Source organism: Myotis davidii, unplaced genomic scaffold (assembly GCF_000327345.1).
Source record: "Myotis davidii unplaced genomic scaffold, ASM32734v1 scaffold88, whole genome shotgun sequence".
Lineage (NCBI taxonomy): Eukaryota > Metazoa > Chordata > Mammalia > Chiroptera > Vespertilionidae > Myotis > Myotis davidii.
The window spans coordinates 1,120,270-1,133,884 of record NW_006300377.1 but is presented as its reverse complement, the minus strand read 5'-3'; the positions used below and the strand labels follow the sequence as shown (position 1 = coordinate 1,133,884).

The 13,615-nt window shown below is 53.2% G+C and overlaps 1 protein-coding gene across 1 annotated transcript in view; it reads right to left on the bottom strand.

Moving 5' to 3' along the window:
* Positions 1–13,327: 13,327 nt before the first annotated feature.
* POU3F1 (POU class 3 homeobox 1) overlaps positions 13,328–13,615 on the bottom strand; it is a gene marked incomplete at its 5' end in the record, with an annotated part of 857 nt that continues 569 nt past the window's right edge. The window contains one exon of the mRNA XM_006777404.1: positions 13,328–13,521. Coding sequence (XP_006777467.1) covers positions 13,328–13,521 — 194 coding nt within the window. The remainder of the gene's footprint in view (positions 13,522–13,615) is intronic.

The window sequence follows — 13,615 nt, the reverse complement described above, 5'->3', positions numbered from 1 at the left end:
AACCTCCTGGAGCACCGTCTCTCTCTGATGACCCTGCCCCGGGGTGGGGGGCACCTCCCATGGACTCTCCTCTCCCACTCCCTCTGTCTGGGGAGTCTTGGTTTGTCTGACTAAGCATTTCCGCTGTAAATCACATCTAATAATAACGAGAGTGAGAGCTGTGGCAGAGATGCTGTGGGTGAAGGGGGCACTGGTGAGAAGGGCACGCTGCCCAGGTGCCAAGGGGTGTGAGGCGGGGAGGGAGCTCTGAGTTGGCAGGAATGAGGGCTGGGCTCTGGAAGGCACCCTCAGAGGCCTTGGGGGAAGAAGGTGGGAGCAGACCCCTGTTCCTGCTCAGAGCTTGTGTAGGTCATGAGCTCAGTCTTGCTGGCCCAGCCCCCCAGTGCTCTGAGTGCTGCCAGGACAAGATGAGATTTGTCCCCAGCCCACCTTGCAGAGCTGCAGCTGTTTAGCTCCCTTATCAATCTTCTCTGTGGGTTTAATCATCTCTCTGTCATCCTGCTGGGGCAGCCCTCCCCTTGCTGGAGCCCGGCTTTCCTCCAATCCTCCTCCCCCAGACACAACCACCCTTCCCCACCTGACTTCCCTTGTGGGAGACAGAGGGTGGGCCGGGCTGGCTTTGCCCCAGGTTTAGTCTCAGTGGCGCAGGTGGGGGTGGAGGGTCCCTGTTTTGGCCAGGAATAAATATGGATGAGGGATGGGTAGAAGAGGCACTGGCAGAGTCTGTCCTAGCTGGGCCCCCAAGATCTTGGCCTCTACTCCAGGTTGGGTAGGACAGGGCCTAGAGATTGGCTGTGGGAGATTCAGGCGATTCTGCTGTAAGTGCAGCATCCCTTCCTTCCTTCCTCTACCAGCTCCTTGGGAACTGTGTCCACCCGTGGCCATCCATCCATCCAGCTCTGGCCTCCTCCCCTGGGTGGGTCCTATGGGGCCAGGGGCCCGTGGGCAGAAGCCATGAGCCCATAGCTTTGCATGCATCTTGGGAAAGAGGGTGCCCAAGAGTCAATGGAGCCTGTGTTGTGGTCCAGGCTGGGAGCCAGGGTGCAAGGGGCTCTGGGGCCCATCCCAGTGCTGACGTGCAAGATGACCTTCAGGGCTACTCTTCGTCCCTCTCTGCTTTGCTCAATTTCCTCTCCAGAGCATTTGGGGAATGGGCGGGTGGCGGTGGTGGTGGCATGTTCTGGTGTATGTGCCCCTCATAGGGAACATGAGAAAGTGGGTCCTTCCTCCCCCTGCTCCCACCCCAGGCACCCTCAGTGCCAGTGGGAGCTGCTCTCTCCCATTTCTCAGGAGGGTCCCCTTAGGCCCGGGGACCACAGGGGCACTGACTAGCCTTGGGCTGGAGGGCACTTGTTCTCCTGCCCAGACAAGGCTGGGCCCCGGAGGACAATGGCGTGTTGATGAGGCTTTGGTCCTGGTCTCACATGACCTGACGGGGGTGGGTGGACCGCACGTGGCTGAGCCGCCTGGGCTGACCTTTGGTCGCTGGCTAGGGAAGAGAGGAAGCCATGAAGCTCTCCTGCCCACTCAATGCCCTGGGCACCCTGCCACCCCCACCCCAGGAACTGCCCTCTGGGCACACACACTCTGCCTTCACCTACCTCCTCTTAGTCCTCCTCTCCCCTCTGCTGTGAGGGGATGTGTGTGCATGTGCGTCTGTGTGTTAGGAAGGAGGCACCCAGAGGGTGAAGGATAGCAAGAGCAGGAACTCCCTTTGTCGGTTCTTTCCAATCAGGGATGAGCCTGGTTTCTCCCATTGTGGGGACACCACCAGGGCGGGGCCACAGCATATACGTGTGTGTTCACAGGCAGGAGTGCATACATGTAGGGAGCTATGTCTCCCACCCTGCCTTGACCTCTCTGATGGGAGGAGGTAGCTTTGATTGTCAGCATCTTCCAGCTTTGACTGGAGCAACCCCCTTACTCCCGCAAACCACCAGAGCGTCACTTTCAAAAGGAAAAAGAAAGACTCTTTTGGGTTTTGTAATTATTGTGATCAGTTGGATTAACTAAAAATTACCGTTCAGTGAGGAAGCAAGTTGTGTGTGTGTGTGTGTGTGTGCACGCGCACGATGAGAGTTACACACAGACATGGGCACACAGAAGGCAAGTTAAGACAGAGGAAGACAGGCATATACTCACAGGCACACCGATGATTCTTAAAAGGGGTAATTGGTCTTTCCTCCTATTCCTCACCAAGTTGCTAAGGTGATAGAGCAAAGGGGGGTAGGTATCTCAAGAGAATCTTTCCCTGAAGTGCCCTGGGGGTTGAGGCCCAGGGCCTCTGAAATGGGACAAGCTGGTACAAATGACTTGATACAGCACTTTGAAAGGGAGCCCATGGCCTGACTTTGTTGCATAATATTACACACATTATATGAAGACTTTTTTTTTTCTAACATATATTTTATTGATTTTTTTACAGAGAAGATGGGAGAGGGAGAGAGAGTTAGAAACATCGAAGAGAGAGAAACATCGAACAGCTGCCTCCTGCACATCTCCCTACTGGGGATGTGCCTGCAACCCAGGCACATGCCCTTGACCGGAATCGAACCTGGGACCTCTCAGTCCGCAGGCTGACGCTCTATCCACTGAGCCAAACCGGTTAGGCTACTTGAAGACTTTTACTGAGTTCTTTCTTGGGAGCCCCATACAATTTCTTTTTCTTTTTCTTTATTTTTGCTGGGGCTAGTCACCTATACACCCTCTTGGTGATGCTGCGGGTATGTGGTGGGAAGTTAAATTCCCAGACCTGGGCTTGGAGGGGGGTTCTGGTGTGGGGAGGCCTGTGGGGGAGAAGGGAACAGACTGCTGTGTGCCCTCAGGTTTCGTCTCTAGGCGTCTCTCAAATTAACAGCTTTGAGTGGTTTGATGGAGGAGTATTTCTAGACAACCCCCCTTCCTCCCCAGATATAGTCCTATTAATCCCATTGGATGCTGGGAGGGAGTAGGGGATGGTCCTTGGCATTGAGGCAGAAAGGACAGAGCCTGGAGGGGCTGAGATGGAGAGGGGCTCTGCGTGGCAGGGGGCACGGGGGGCTGGAGCTGAGTGTGAAGTTGCAGCAGAGTTGAGCATGGATGGACTAAAGTGGGGTTGTCTGAGCTTGGCTGGCAGGGTATCTCTCTCAGTCTTGACAGGATCCTGAGAAGCCTATTTTTGGAGTCCAATAAAGAGAGTGTTTGGTGTCTGCTCTCCCTGGAAGCAGCGGGACAGGTCCCCTCCCCCTGCTCCCCTCAGCTGAGCAGAGTCATACATCACCAAGGGGCTGGGACTCCCTAGATGTATTGCCCTAATACGTCGCTATAGCAACCCCATTCTAATCCTGCATTATTCTAATGTGGTCCCCCTCCCCACTGTGATGTATAGCTTGGATCTCAGAGCTTCAAGGCCCCTTCTCTGAGGCTGCTCTTGGTACCCTGGGGAGGGTGGGTTGGAGGCCGGCTGGGCTTCCGTGGGTCCCGTCTTGCTCCTCCTCACCCTGTGCGTGGGATCCTTTGTGAGGCTGTGTGTGGAGGTGGGGCCTGGCCCATTGGCCCACCAGCTAGCCTGCCCAGAGAAGGGAAGCAGCAGGCCCTGTGTCCCGGCCCTGGCACACGAGCGCCTGACGCACCGACCCACGCCAGCCTGCCCGGCCTGAGGACCTGAGGCCTTGGGGTTGGGGGCCAGGGCAGGACAATGGCTGCATTCCGGCTGTCAGCCACAGGCCCCCATTGTTCCTGTAGACACTGCCTGCTTGAGTGCCGTGATTCTGGCCCTCACCCCGCAGGGGGCGTAGGATGCTCCCTGGACCACTCCCCCGGGGGGACCATAGAGGGGTGATTCATGAGGTGGCCAGGGCAAAGCAAGCCCCAGCTGTGCCCAGATTCTGGCGGGTGGGAGAGGGAGGTGACTGAGGGTTGTTTGTGTCAGGGGAGGGATTGAATAGCCAGAGGACTCAGGGCCCTGGACACCAACCACGTCATCTCCTACCCCTCCTTGTGTGTGGGCCGGTCAGAGAGGCTCCATTGTCAGAGGGGAAGGCCCACCCAGGCTGGAAAGGACTTGAGAATCAAGAGGGACCATCTCAGAGCTGGGAGGACCCAGAGACCGCCCCTCACACTGCACTGGCTGGGGAATCGAGGTCCAGAGAACGGCAGGGATGTGCTCACGGTCACACAGCTGGGTAGTGGCAGGCCTGGGACCAGAACATTCCTCATCTCTCCCTAGTGCTGAGAGGCTGTGCCATTTCTGGTAGAAAAACGGAGTCGCAGTGGTCATTTTCAGTCTTGGCAGAAGTTACGCTCAGAAGCTCTTTCCTCTCCCCCAGTCCCTTTGAAATCCTTCTAGTTCGGGTCAGCACCTGGCATCTCTGGAGTGAGAGATTAGAGTGAGGGGAAGCCCCAGGGCCAGGCAGAGGCCATACGGACTACCTCTTGCGGAAGGCCCTGAAGAAACGCGCAGGGCATGGAGGTTTCCATGCCACACAAGAGCCATAGATGCAACAATAGCCTTCATTGTTTCCTCCCAAACAATGATGCCACTTGGGCCCTCACATGCCTACTCTAAATGACTGAGAGGTAGGGAGGGGAAGAAGTTAATCTGAGAGAGTTTTAAGGATGGAGGACTAATATATAGATATATATTTTTTTATGTCTGTGTTCCTGCTGCTCAACATAGGGACTGATTGTTAAACGGGATGGTTAGATGAGGGGATGGATGGGAGGTGATTGGGTAGATGGGTGGATGGTTAAAGAGGTAGTTGAGGGTTGCATGAATGAATGGACGAGTGGATGGGTGGGCAGATGGATGAATGAATGGTTGTATAGATGGGTGGGTTGATGAATGGATAAATGGATGGATGTAGGATGGATAGATGGATGTTTAAATGAGGGAATGGCCATTTTACTGAGGTCCCGGGATGACGGATGAACCAACTTGGGTTGTACTAAGGATGAACAATGGAGTGAGACCTGGACCTGGGTAGCTGACCCCCACCTTTGAGGCTGGGCTGCCCTGTGGCGTTGTTTGGTGGTCAGCCCCAGGCCAGGGATGCAGTAGAACCAGGAGCTGGTACCTGAAGGAATCTATAATCAAACTTAGTCTCATATTAGGTGGCTCCACGGGGCCTAGGGCCTTGATCTTGAGTTGAATCTTCTGTGCTGGAAGCCCGCTGCTGGAAGGTCCTGAGCAGGGCCAAAAGGGGGAATGAGTGGGGTCTGAGGGCACTGGGGCCGACTGGCTTTGCCTCCTTGGAATCAGGTCCTGAGCCCAGAGCCCCAGAGGCAAACCTTTACTCATTCTTCGTGACTCAGCTCAATGGTACCTCCATCTGTGAGGCCTTCCCTGACCCTCTGGGTGCTGTTTCACAGAGCCTTGGGAGAAGTACATTATTAGAGAACTGGGGTTACCACAAAGAGGCAAGCATGGGGAAGAGGTTGGGAGACTGCACCTGCCACTAATTTTCTGGGTCATTTTAGGAGAGTCCCTCAACATCCTTGGGCCTCTATTTCCTCATCTGTGAACTGGGGATGGGTAGCTTGAACTCTTCTTTGAGAAGGAGGAGAGAGAATCCTGGTGTGTGTGTGTGTGTGTGGCGGGGGAGCACCCAGTATTCTTTTTCTGCACTGCTTCAGCCCAGCAGTGATATATAGTGTACGTATAAAATTAATTTTATAGCTAATATTTAAAGTGCACTTACAATCTTCCAGACTCTCTTCTGAGTATTTATATCATCTCTCATCTCATCTCCACAGCAGTCCTATTAGCCAGGTACGATCATTCTTTTGTTTTGACAGATGAGGAAACTGAGGCATGGCAAGTATTAAGGAGCAGGTGGTGAGGCCAGGATGAAAACCTGGGCAGATGCCAAGAAAGGCATTCTTAGCGACTCTCTGGGTCGCTCAGTATGCAGCACTCTGAATGGATGCAGCAGGGGGGCCTCCTGACCTTCTTGGTGACCCCAGGCAAGTCATCCAACTTCCTAGAACCTCATGGGATTTACCTGAGGGCAGCCTGGTGGAGAGGGGAGCAGATCCTAGCCAATTAGCTCCAGCGCCCTTGGTCTGCAGCTTCTCTCCCCGGCCCAGTCCTGAGCTCTGAAACCTCTGCTCTGTGCACGTACCCCAAGCACCGGACGGTGCTGCTCCCCTCAGCAGGGAGCGTAAAAAGAACACTGTCTGGGTGTCAGGGCAAACGGATTTTATCCCAGGTTCTGTCATTATCCAGTTTTGCTGCTCTGCACGGGTCACTGAAACTCTCTGGGTACCAGTTTCCTTATTTGCAGAATAGGAATGACGAATGTGAGATCATGAAAATAAAGAATAAAATCAGCCAAAACCGGTTTGGCTCAGTGGATAGAGCGTCGGCCTGCGGACTGAAAGGTCCCAGGTTCGATTCCGGTCAAGGGCATGTACCTTGGTTGCGGGTCCAGTGGGGGACATGCAGTGTGAGATCATGAAAATAAAGAATAAAATCAGCCTTGGTCGGTGTGGCTCAGAAAGTTGAGCGTCGTCCTGTGAACCTCAAGGTTACTGGTTCAGTCCCCAGTCAGGGCACATATCTGGGCTGTGGCTCCAGTGGGGGACATGCAGGAAGCAGCCCATGGATGCTTTGCTCTTGCATCCATCTTTCTCTCTCTCTAAAAAATCAATAAAAATATTTTTAAAAATCTAGCTGTTTTGTTGGGTTTCACTACTTTTCTGTGCACTCTCAGTATTAATAAAAATAGTGCACCCTTTCTCCTGAAAAAATAAAATAAGTGCTGGATAGGCATTATGTCCAAATGACTTGTTAGAGTGGGGTCTGTGGTAAAAGTTCATTACATTTTGGTTTTCTTCCCTGCTCGCTTATTTTGTACAATGCCGTGCCCAGACCCCACAATCAAACAGCTTTCATTCATCCATCACCTACTTATGCTAAGCCCTCTATGTACATCCTCCCACTTAACTCTCAAAATAGCTCTATGGTGTAGGAACGGCCATGGTCACAGTATTAGGAAACTGAGGCACAGAAAGGGTGAGCATCTCTCTCGAAGTTTGTACAGCTGATAGGAGGTGGAGCCAGGATTTGTACCCAGGGCTGCCTGATCTCACAGCCCCTGCATTTCACTCTTCTCTCTGCCTCCCCCTGAGACATAAAGAGCTTCCCCGGCGAAATGGATGACAGTGGGAGAAGGCAGTTGACCCAAGCCGCTGGACGGGGCCTTGTTGGAAGGTCAGGTCTGTCTATGAGCTGCTGGGGTCAACTCCAGCAGCTTTTGCATAGAGGGAGCACTCCCTCTCTCCTCCCCAGGCAGCCAGCCCCAGGGAAAGGTCCAGGATGGTGACAATTTCCCACCCTAAGCAAGGGGAACAGTAGCAGCGCAGGGTCCAGGTCTGCTCCTGTTCAGAGCTGAATACTCTGGAGCCTTTGAAGAAGGATTTCTGCACAGCCATCAGGAGTGAATCATTGACTTAGGGAGGCGATGAATCAACGGGGAGTTCATAAAACGGCAAATGAATCGGGTGTGAGAATGACGGAGCCACTGCTATTCCCCAGAACCCTCTGGGGACAGAGAGCCGAGAGAAAAGAAATAAAAATAACACGGGGCCCCACGCCTGCTACAAACCTGAGGTAGCCCCTCCTTGCATGTGGAAAGACAGAGGGACCGAGGGATGAGACCCGCTGGTGGGTGAAGTGGGGTAGAGGAAGGCTCCCCGGGTCCAGGCTGCAGGTGCAATTAGCAAACGCCTGCCCCCTTCTTTTCAGAAGCCCTCACAAGAAAGAACACTGATTTTGACGAACACCCAAAATAATGTGAGATCAGGCACCATGCATTATGCATGAGGTCTGATTTAACATGAACATTATTTCTTGTGTATGAGACCATATGCCTCCGTGCTGTTTCTGCAGCCTAATAATACCAAGACCCACCCTGGCCAGGCTCAGCCAGAGACACGTCCACTGGGCGTACGTGCGTGGGAGTCCTTGAGGCACAGCCCTCCTGGTACTCGGCTCATGTGAGGGGAGCCCTGTCAGATGCCCTGGAGGTGGGTCATGCCTCTGAAAAAACACCAGGGAGCTTGGGATGGGTGTCACCGTGTGAAAGTGCCAGTGTGTGTGTGTGTGTGTGTGTGTGTGTTGTGACATCAGGAGCCTGTGACTAGGTGATGCTGGGTTCATCGCGTGGTGATGTGGGGACATGTGAGTAGCTGAGGTTTTACTGCACAAGAGGAATGATGGCAGGAGCGGAGAGATCTAATTGCTCTGTGTGTTTGTATATATACACGCATATGTACGTGTGGGGGTGTGTGTTTAAAAAATAAGATCACATATACATACAAACACACAGCCTAACTTTAATTATCTGAAGGGAGCAGGAGAGAGCTGGGAGGAGCTGAGAACAATGATGGGCACGGATGTGTTTGGAAAGCAGTTTGCGGGGTAAGTGCGTGGATATCCTGAGAGTATGGGGACCTTGTCAAATGCTGCAAAGCATGACTGTGTGTGTTTAATGAAATGTTACAGGCGCTAGGCATCTGGCAACTCTGGAGAGCTATGAGCCGAAGACTACAGAACTGGTGCTGGACAGCCAAACAGTGGTATGGGTGTGACCATGAGTGTGTTAGTGTGTGAGTGAGTGAGCAAGCTGGGAGCGTGTGCGTTGGGGTTTGAGCTGGCCGACAGAAGTGATGGGGATGGGTGTGAGGGGAGGCAGACAGAGGAGGTAGCTGTGATGGCAAATTTCCGAGCGTGGCCGTGGGATGGGGGAGGTGGTAGATGGAGAAGGAAGGTGTCTGGCCAGCCTGTGTGTGTATGTGAAGCAGGGCTGCATCCCTGGAGGTGATAGTTGCCTCTGCTCTATCTGGCACTGCCATAGCAGAGGTAACTTGAAGCTGAATTTTTGGGGGGACACTCAGCTGTGAGATGGCCCTGGTGACTGTTGCCATGTCCCAGTTCAGGGACCAATAGAGGGCAGTCCTCCCACACGGAGGCCTCCCAAGGCAGCAAGAAGAGCCCTGATCTACTGGCCAAACACTAACTCCAGGGTTTTCAAATATGTCAGGCAGGGATAAGATTGATGGCCACTCTGGCTTCAGTCACGAAGCCGGAGGTCTGGGTGAATCCTCTTGTTAAGTTTAGGAGGAGCAATTGGGCCCAGATAGCAAACGCCCTCTCTCTCCTTCCCCTGTTCAGGTACATCTCCTTTCTGGAGCTCAAGCCCTGCTGGGGAGAGCCAGGGCCTGGGTGCATCACCGGGGGCTTGACACTCCCACATGCAGGCCCAGAGCCTCTCCAGAGGAGACCCGGTTCCAAACAGCTGTAAGTGCGTAGCTGTGGTTGGGATCAGCTAGTCCAGTGGACATGCACTCGAGACCTGGGGTCAAGGGATGATTGTACCAGACCTAAGCCAGGCAGCATATAAGCCAGTGCAAGTGAAAGTGCCAGTGTGTGTGTGTGTGTGTGTGTGTGTGTGTGCACCTTTGTGGTGCAGGAGGTGGATGTCCCTGAGGTACAGTGTAGGGCTCCTTCTGGGTTTGCCTGGATGACCACAGGTGACCATGACGGTCACCTTCCTTCTTCCTGTTGTTGACCAACCCCCACCCTGCAAATGTTCTTCCAGCTCAAAGCATTAGCAGTGTAGCATAGACTTTCTTCTCCCCCTCCTACCTCTGGGAGTGGCTGTGGATTTGCAGTCACAGTGGCACACACACACAAATTCATACACCAGCACACAGAAGTTCACATGAGGAGAGTGAAGCTCTAACAGAACATGTGGCCACATGATCATAGAACGTAATGTTGTTCAAATGAGGAAGGAAGATGGGATCAGAAAATTCCGAAGCAGCTCGGGAAAGCGTGGGCTTCCTCAAAGGTTGCTGCTAGGGACTTCTCCCCCTGTAGAACGAAAGGAAGGCTGAGGCTCTCAGGAATGAGCAGGTTGATCCACACATGCATGGGATGGAGAAGCGGCTTGGTCAAGCTCACAGGGGACTGTGTCTTTCCTAAACTCTATTCAGGGAGTAAGACTCCAGGGTAAAATATTTCTCTCCCTATAGCTTTTCCTTAATGGTCAAATGTGCTATGGTTCCTACCCTCATCCCAAGCCAGAGACGGGGAAGGAGCCAGGGGGGCCTTCAGTGACCAGGGGTTGGTTCCTGGGTAGCTGCCCTAGGCTGGTGTCTCATTAAGCAAAAACCTCACAAAGTGCAAGATTTTCTTCCGTCCCCTTTTCTACTTTTTTTCATCTTTTTGTTCTACTCGTCAGCTGCTGCTGGTTCTTGGGAGGCCACATTGTTTTGCTGTTTTTGAGTTGACTTGCTTAAATAATAAATCCACCCTCTTGTACAGGATTAAGCAGATAATTGGGAAATCAATCAATCAATTGGTGTCAGCTGCAGGCAGAGGCCAGTGAAAGACCTCCGTCTTCCCAGTCTCTCTTTCCAACCTCCAAACCTGCTGAGGCTCAGGGCGGCGTGCTGAGCGAGCTCCATGTGCTTGCATTTCAGGGCCCTGAGGGTGGGACAAATCCAGGAATGGAGATGTAAGGAGGGAGTGTGAGTGCTTCGAAGTTCCGTACTTCGTGGAGCAGGAAATGAGAGGCCAAGCTAGGGTGGCCTGATGCTCTGGGCCATGCTGTCACCTCACTGGCCCAGAAATTCCTGGCTACCTCTTTAAGAAGCATGGGGAGGCTCACTGGCTTGCCAGTATGGGGACCGGCTGGGACACGGGTGCCAATTACAGGGCTAATTGCTCACTAGGCTGGAGTGAAAGTGGGAGAAAAAATAAGGAGCAGAGGGAGAGGTTTGGCATTTGAGAACTTTGTACTTGCAGAGACAATTCTCCTAAAATTGAGAGGCAGAGCCCAGAAAGTCACCAGAATTCTCCGTATGGCACAATCACCCTGAGACCCCGGCCTGGCAGGGACCCCCAACTCTGGGGCCAGGGAGCACCCCTCTGGACACTCTAGATGCAGTCGGCTCTCACAGGCTTGGGAGTTGGCAGCTCGTCCCTGGTGGGAGAGGGGCCACACATACACCCTCACGGGGGACACAACTTTCTCCCCAGTCAAGCAATTGTGGCTTCAAGCTTTGTCTCCATGCAGAGTAAAAGAAACCTCGTGTAGTTTCTCTTGAGAAGGGAAAAGAAAGAAGGGAGAAAACAGGGCTGTTTTATTCGTATTTTTAAAAGGAGTTGTTTTAAAGGAAGGTCTTGGCTGGGACACAGGTAGTTTTGAGCTTCGGGCCTGGAACACTGATCTGCCTCCACCACCCTGACTCTGGGGAGGGGGCGTGTTGCTGCTGAAGGATTGAGAAGGGGATGTTTGAGGATGTCTGTGCCCTCCACCCAGGTCCTGATTGCACACTGTGGAGTCCTCCCATAGGCATATGCATCCCTGCCTGGATGGGGGTAGAGGGTGGGGAGCGGCCCTTGGGTATCCATCCCTAGAGGAGATGGCAGAGCTTTTGGTGGTACAGTTGTTTACGCCCCCACTCTTCTGCAGGAAAAGTTGAGGCAGGTGGTTTGTTTGCTGAGAAGCCTTTGTCGAAGCAAACAGGTAGGGTTCCCTCCTTAGGCTCACTCAGCTCACGAAGGACCCCTGCAGGAACCGCCAGTGGGTCCAAGTAGGTTTAGGTACCATTATGCTTGAGGTTGGAGAGCCAGCTGGGACGGGCTGATGGGACCTGAGCCAGCTTCCAGCTGCCCCAGGACCCGGAATGGTGAAATTGGCCCCGGCCCCACACTTGGGAGTGCAAAATGAAACCAAAATCAGGGTTGGGGTCGGGGATACAAAGACGCCAGGCTAAGGGTCCAGGTCCAGGTGGGTTTCTTCCTTGGATAAGAAGAGCAGTGGAGTTGTGCCTGAGGAACGCTGACCCCAATTCAGTGTGGTGCCCGCGGTTCACTGTCCTGGCCCAGGTCCGGTCTCAGATAGTCTGTTTATGGGAGGGGACTCGAGGCAGCTTCATCTTCCTAAACTCACTCACCTGAGGCAGGGGCCCAGCTGTGGCCCAGGTAGCAGGCTGTCCTGATACTGGCCTGGAAGAAGGGTGGTTGTGGTTACCTTTCTCTACAATAGCAAGGCCAAGACTTTAGGGGAGGTGAGCCAGGGGAGCCCCACACTTTACCCACAAACCCACCCAGCCCTGGTAGTAAAGAGGACAGGACACAGCCCTGGGGTACATGTTTATGTGAGTAATAAAATATTTACTATAACATAAATATAAAGGGAACTTCCCAGTCTACTTATTATTATTATTTTTTTTGCAATAAAGATACAAAGAGAATGCACCGAAACATTGTTCCAAAAAATAAAAAAAATAAAATTTAAATTCAAACTGTAACAAACGAAACAAGAAATGGAGGAGGGGGAAGCTCCAGACACATCCAGAAAATAAATAGAGACGGGTCAGAAGTCTGGAAATCATATTAAAATATCTTTTTCGGATTAGTCGGTGTACAAAATCCTGTAGGATGGGGACGGAGGGCAACCCGGAAAACCAAAAATAAAAATCAAGCACAAAATGTTTCTTCTCCCCGCCAGTGTGTACATATCTCACATATTTACATGGTTCCCACCTCACCCCAAACTAGGGGAATTTCTCTCCCAGCCTCCCACCTCCCGGGGGGCTGCGAAGGGAGCAGACGGAGGCTGCAGGGACTCAGGCGGAAGGCTCTCAGGGAACGGCTTATTTCTACAGCTGGTTAAAAAATACCTCCAACTTTTCCAAGTTTCATTTGTTTGTGGCCAGGAGGGCAGGGCCCCGCGGGGAGCGGGGGCCCTGCCGTGCGGTGGTCGGTCTGCAGCGGGGCAGGAGCCCCTCGCCATCGGGGGTGTGGGTGGGAGCGCAGACCCCAAAAGCGTGGCCGGAACCGAGTTGGAGCTCGGATAAAACGAAACGAAAATGAGCACTCGAAATTTTTTTTTTGTTAGTTTTTGTGTTATTTTTTTTGTTTTGTTTTGCTCTTTTGGGGTAGGGCTGGGACGGTAAGAGGGAAAAATAAATTAGGCTAGATTAAAGCTTTGGCTATTTCCTGCTTTTATACACAGACGCGGCTCTCGCGGCCTCCCCTCCGGGGCCCCGATAAATACAGTATACAGCGATTTAAATTAAGGGCGCGGGCGGAGTTAGAAGGACCCTAGGAGCCGAGAGGCTCCATGAATAAATAAAAACCGTAAAAAACCGAGCCCGGAGGAAGGATCAGGGGAATGGGGCGCATCCTCTTGGGAGAGAAGAGGCATAGAGCGAATAAAGTGACAGTCCCCCACTACCGATCCGCAGGCTCGGGTATCCGCGCCGGGGAGAGGGGAGGGGAACGCTTCTCTCTTCGCCCTCTCTCCCGGGGAATTCCTAACCCCGTACCGCGTTACCTGTCGCTGTGGGGAGGCCGCTGCCGGGATCCGGCCCCGAACAGCCCGGGGGGCAGGGATGGGGGTCGTCGAGGGAATGGGGACAGGGAGCAGGCGGCGGGCAGGATGCCCCGGGTGAGTTGGCGCGGTCCGGATCTTCCCTTTTTCTCTCCGGGGTTCGGGCGACGTAGCCTCTCCGTCCTCTTCGCCGCTCGCCGGAGAAGGACGTCGGGTGTTTGGTTTTGTTCTAAAGTTTCTGGGCTTTTTGTAAAATCCAAAGCAACCGAACAAAAAGAGTACAGGCC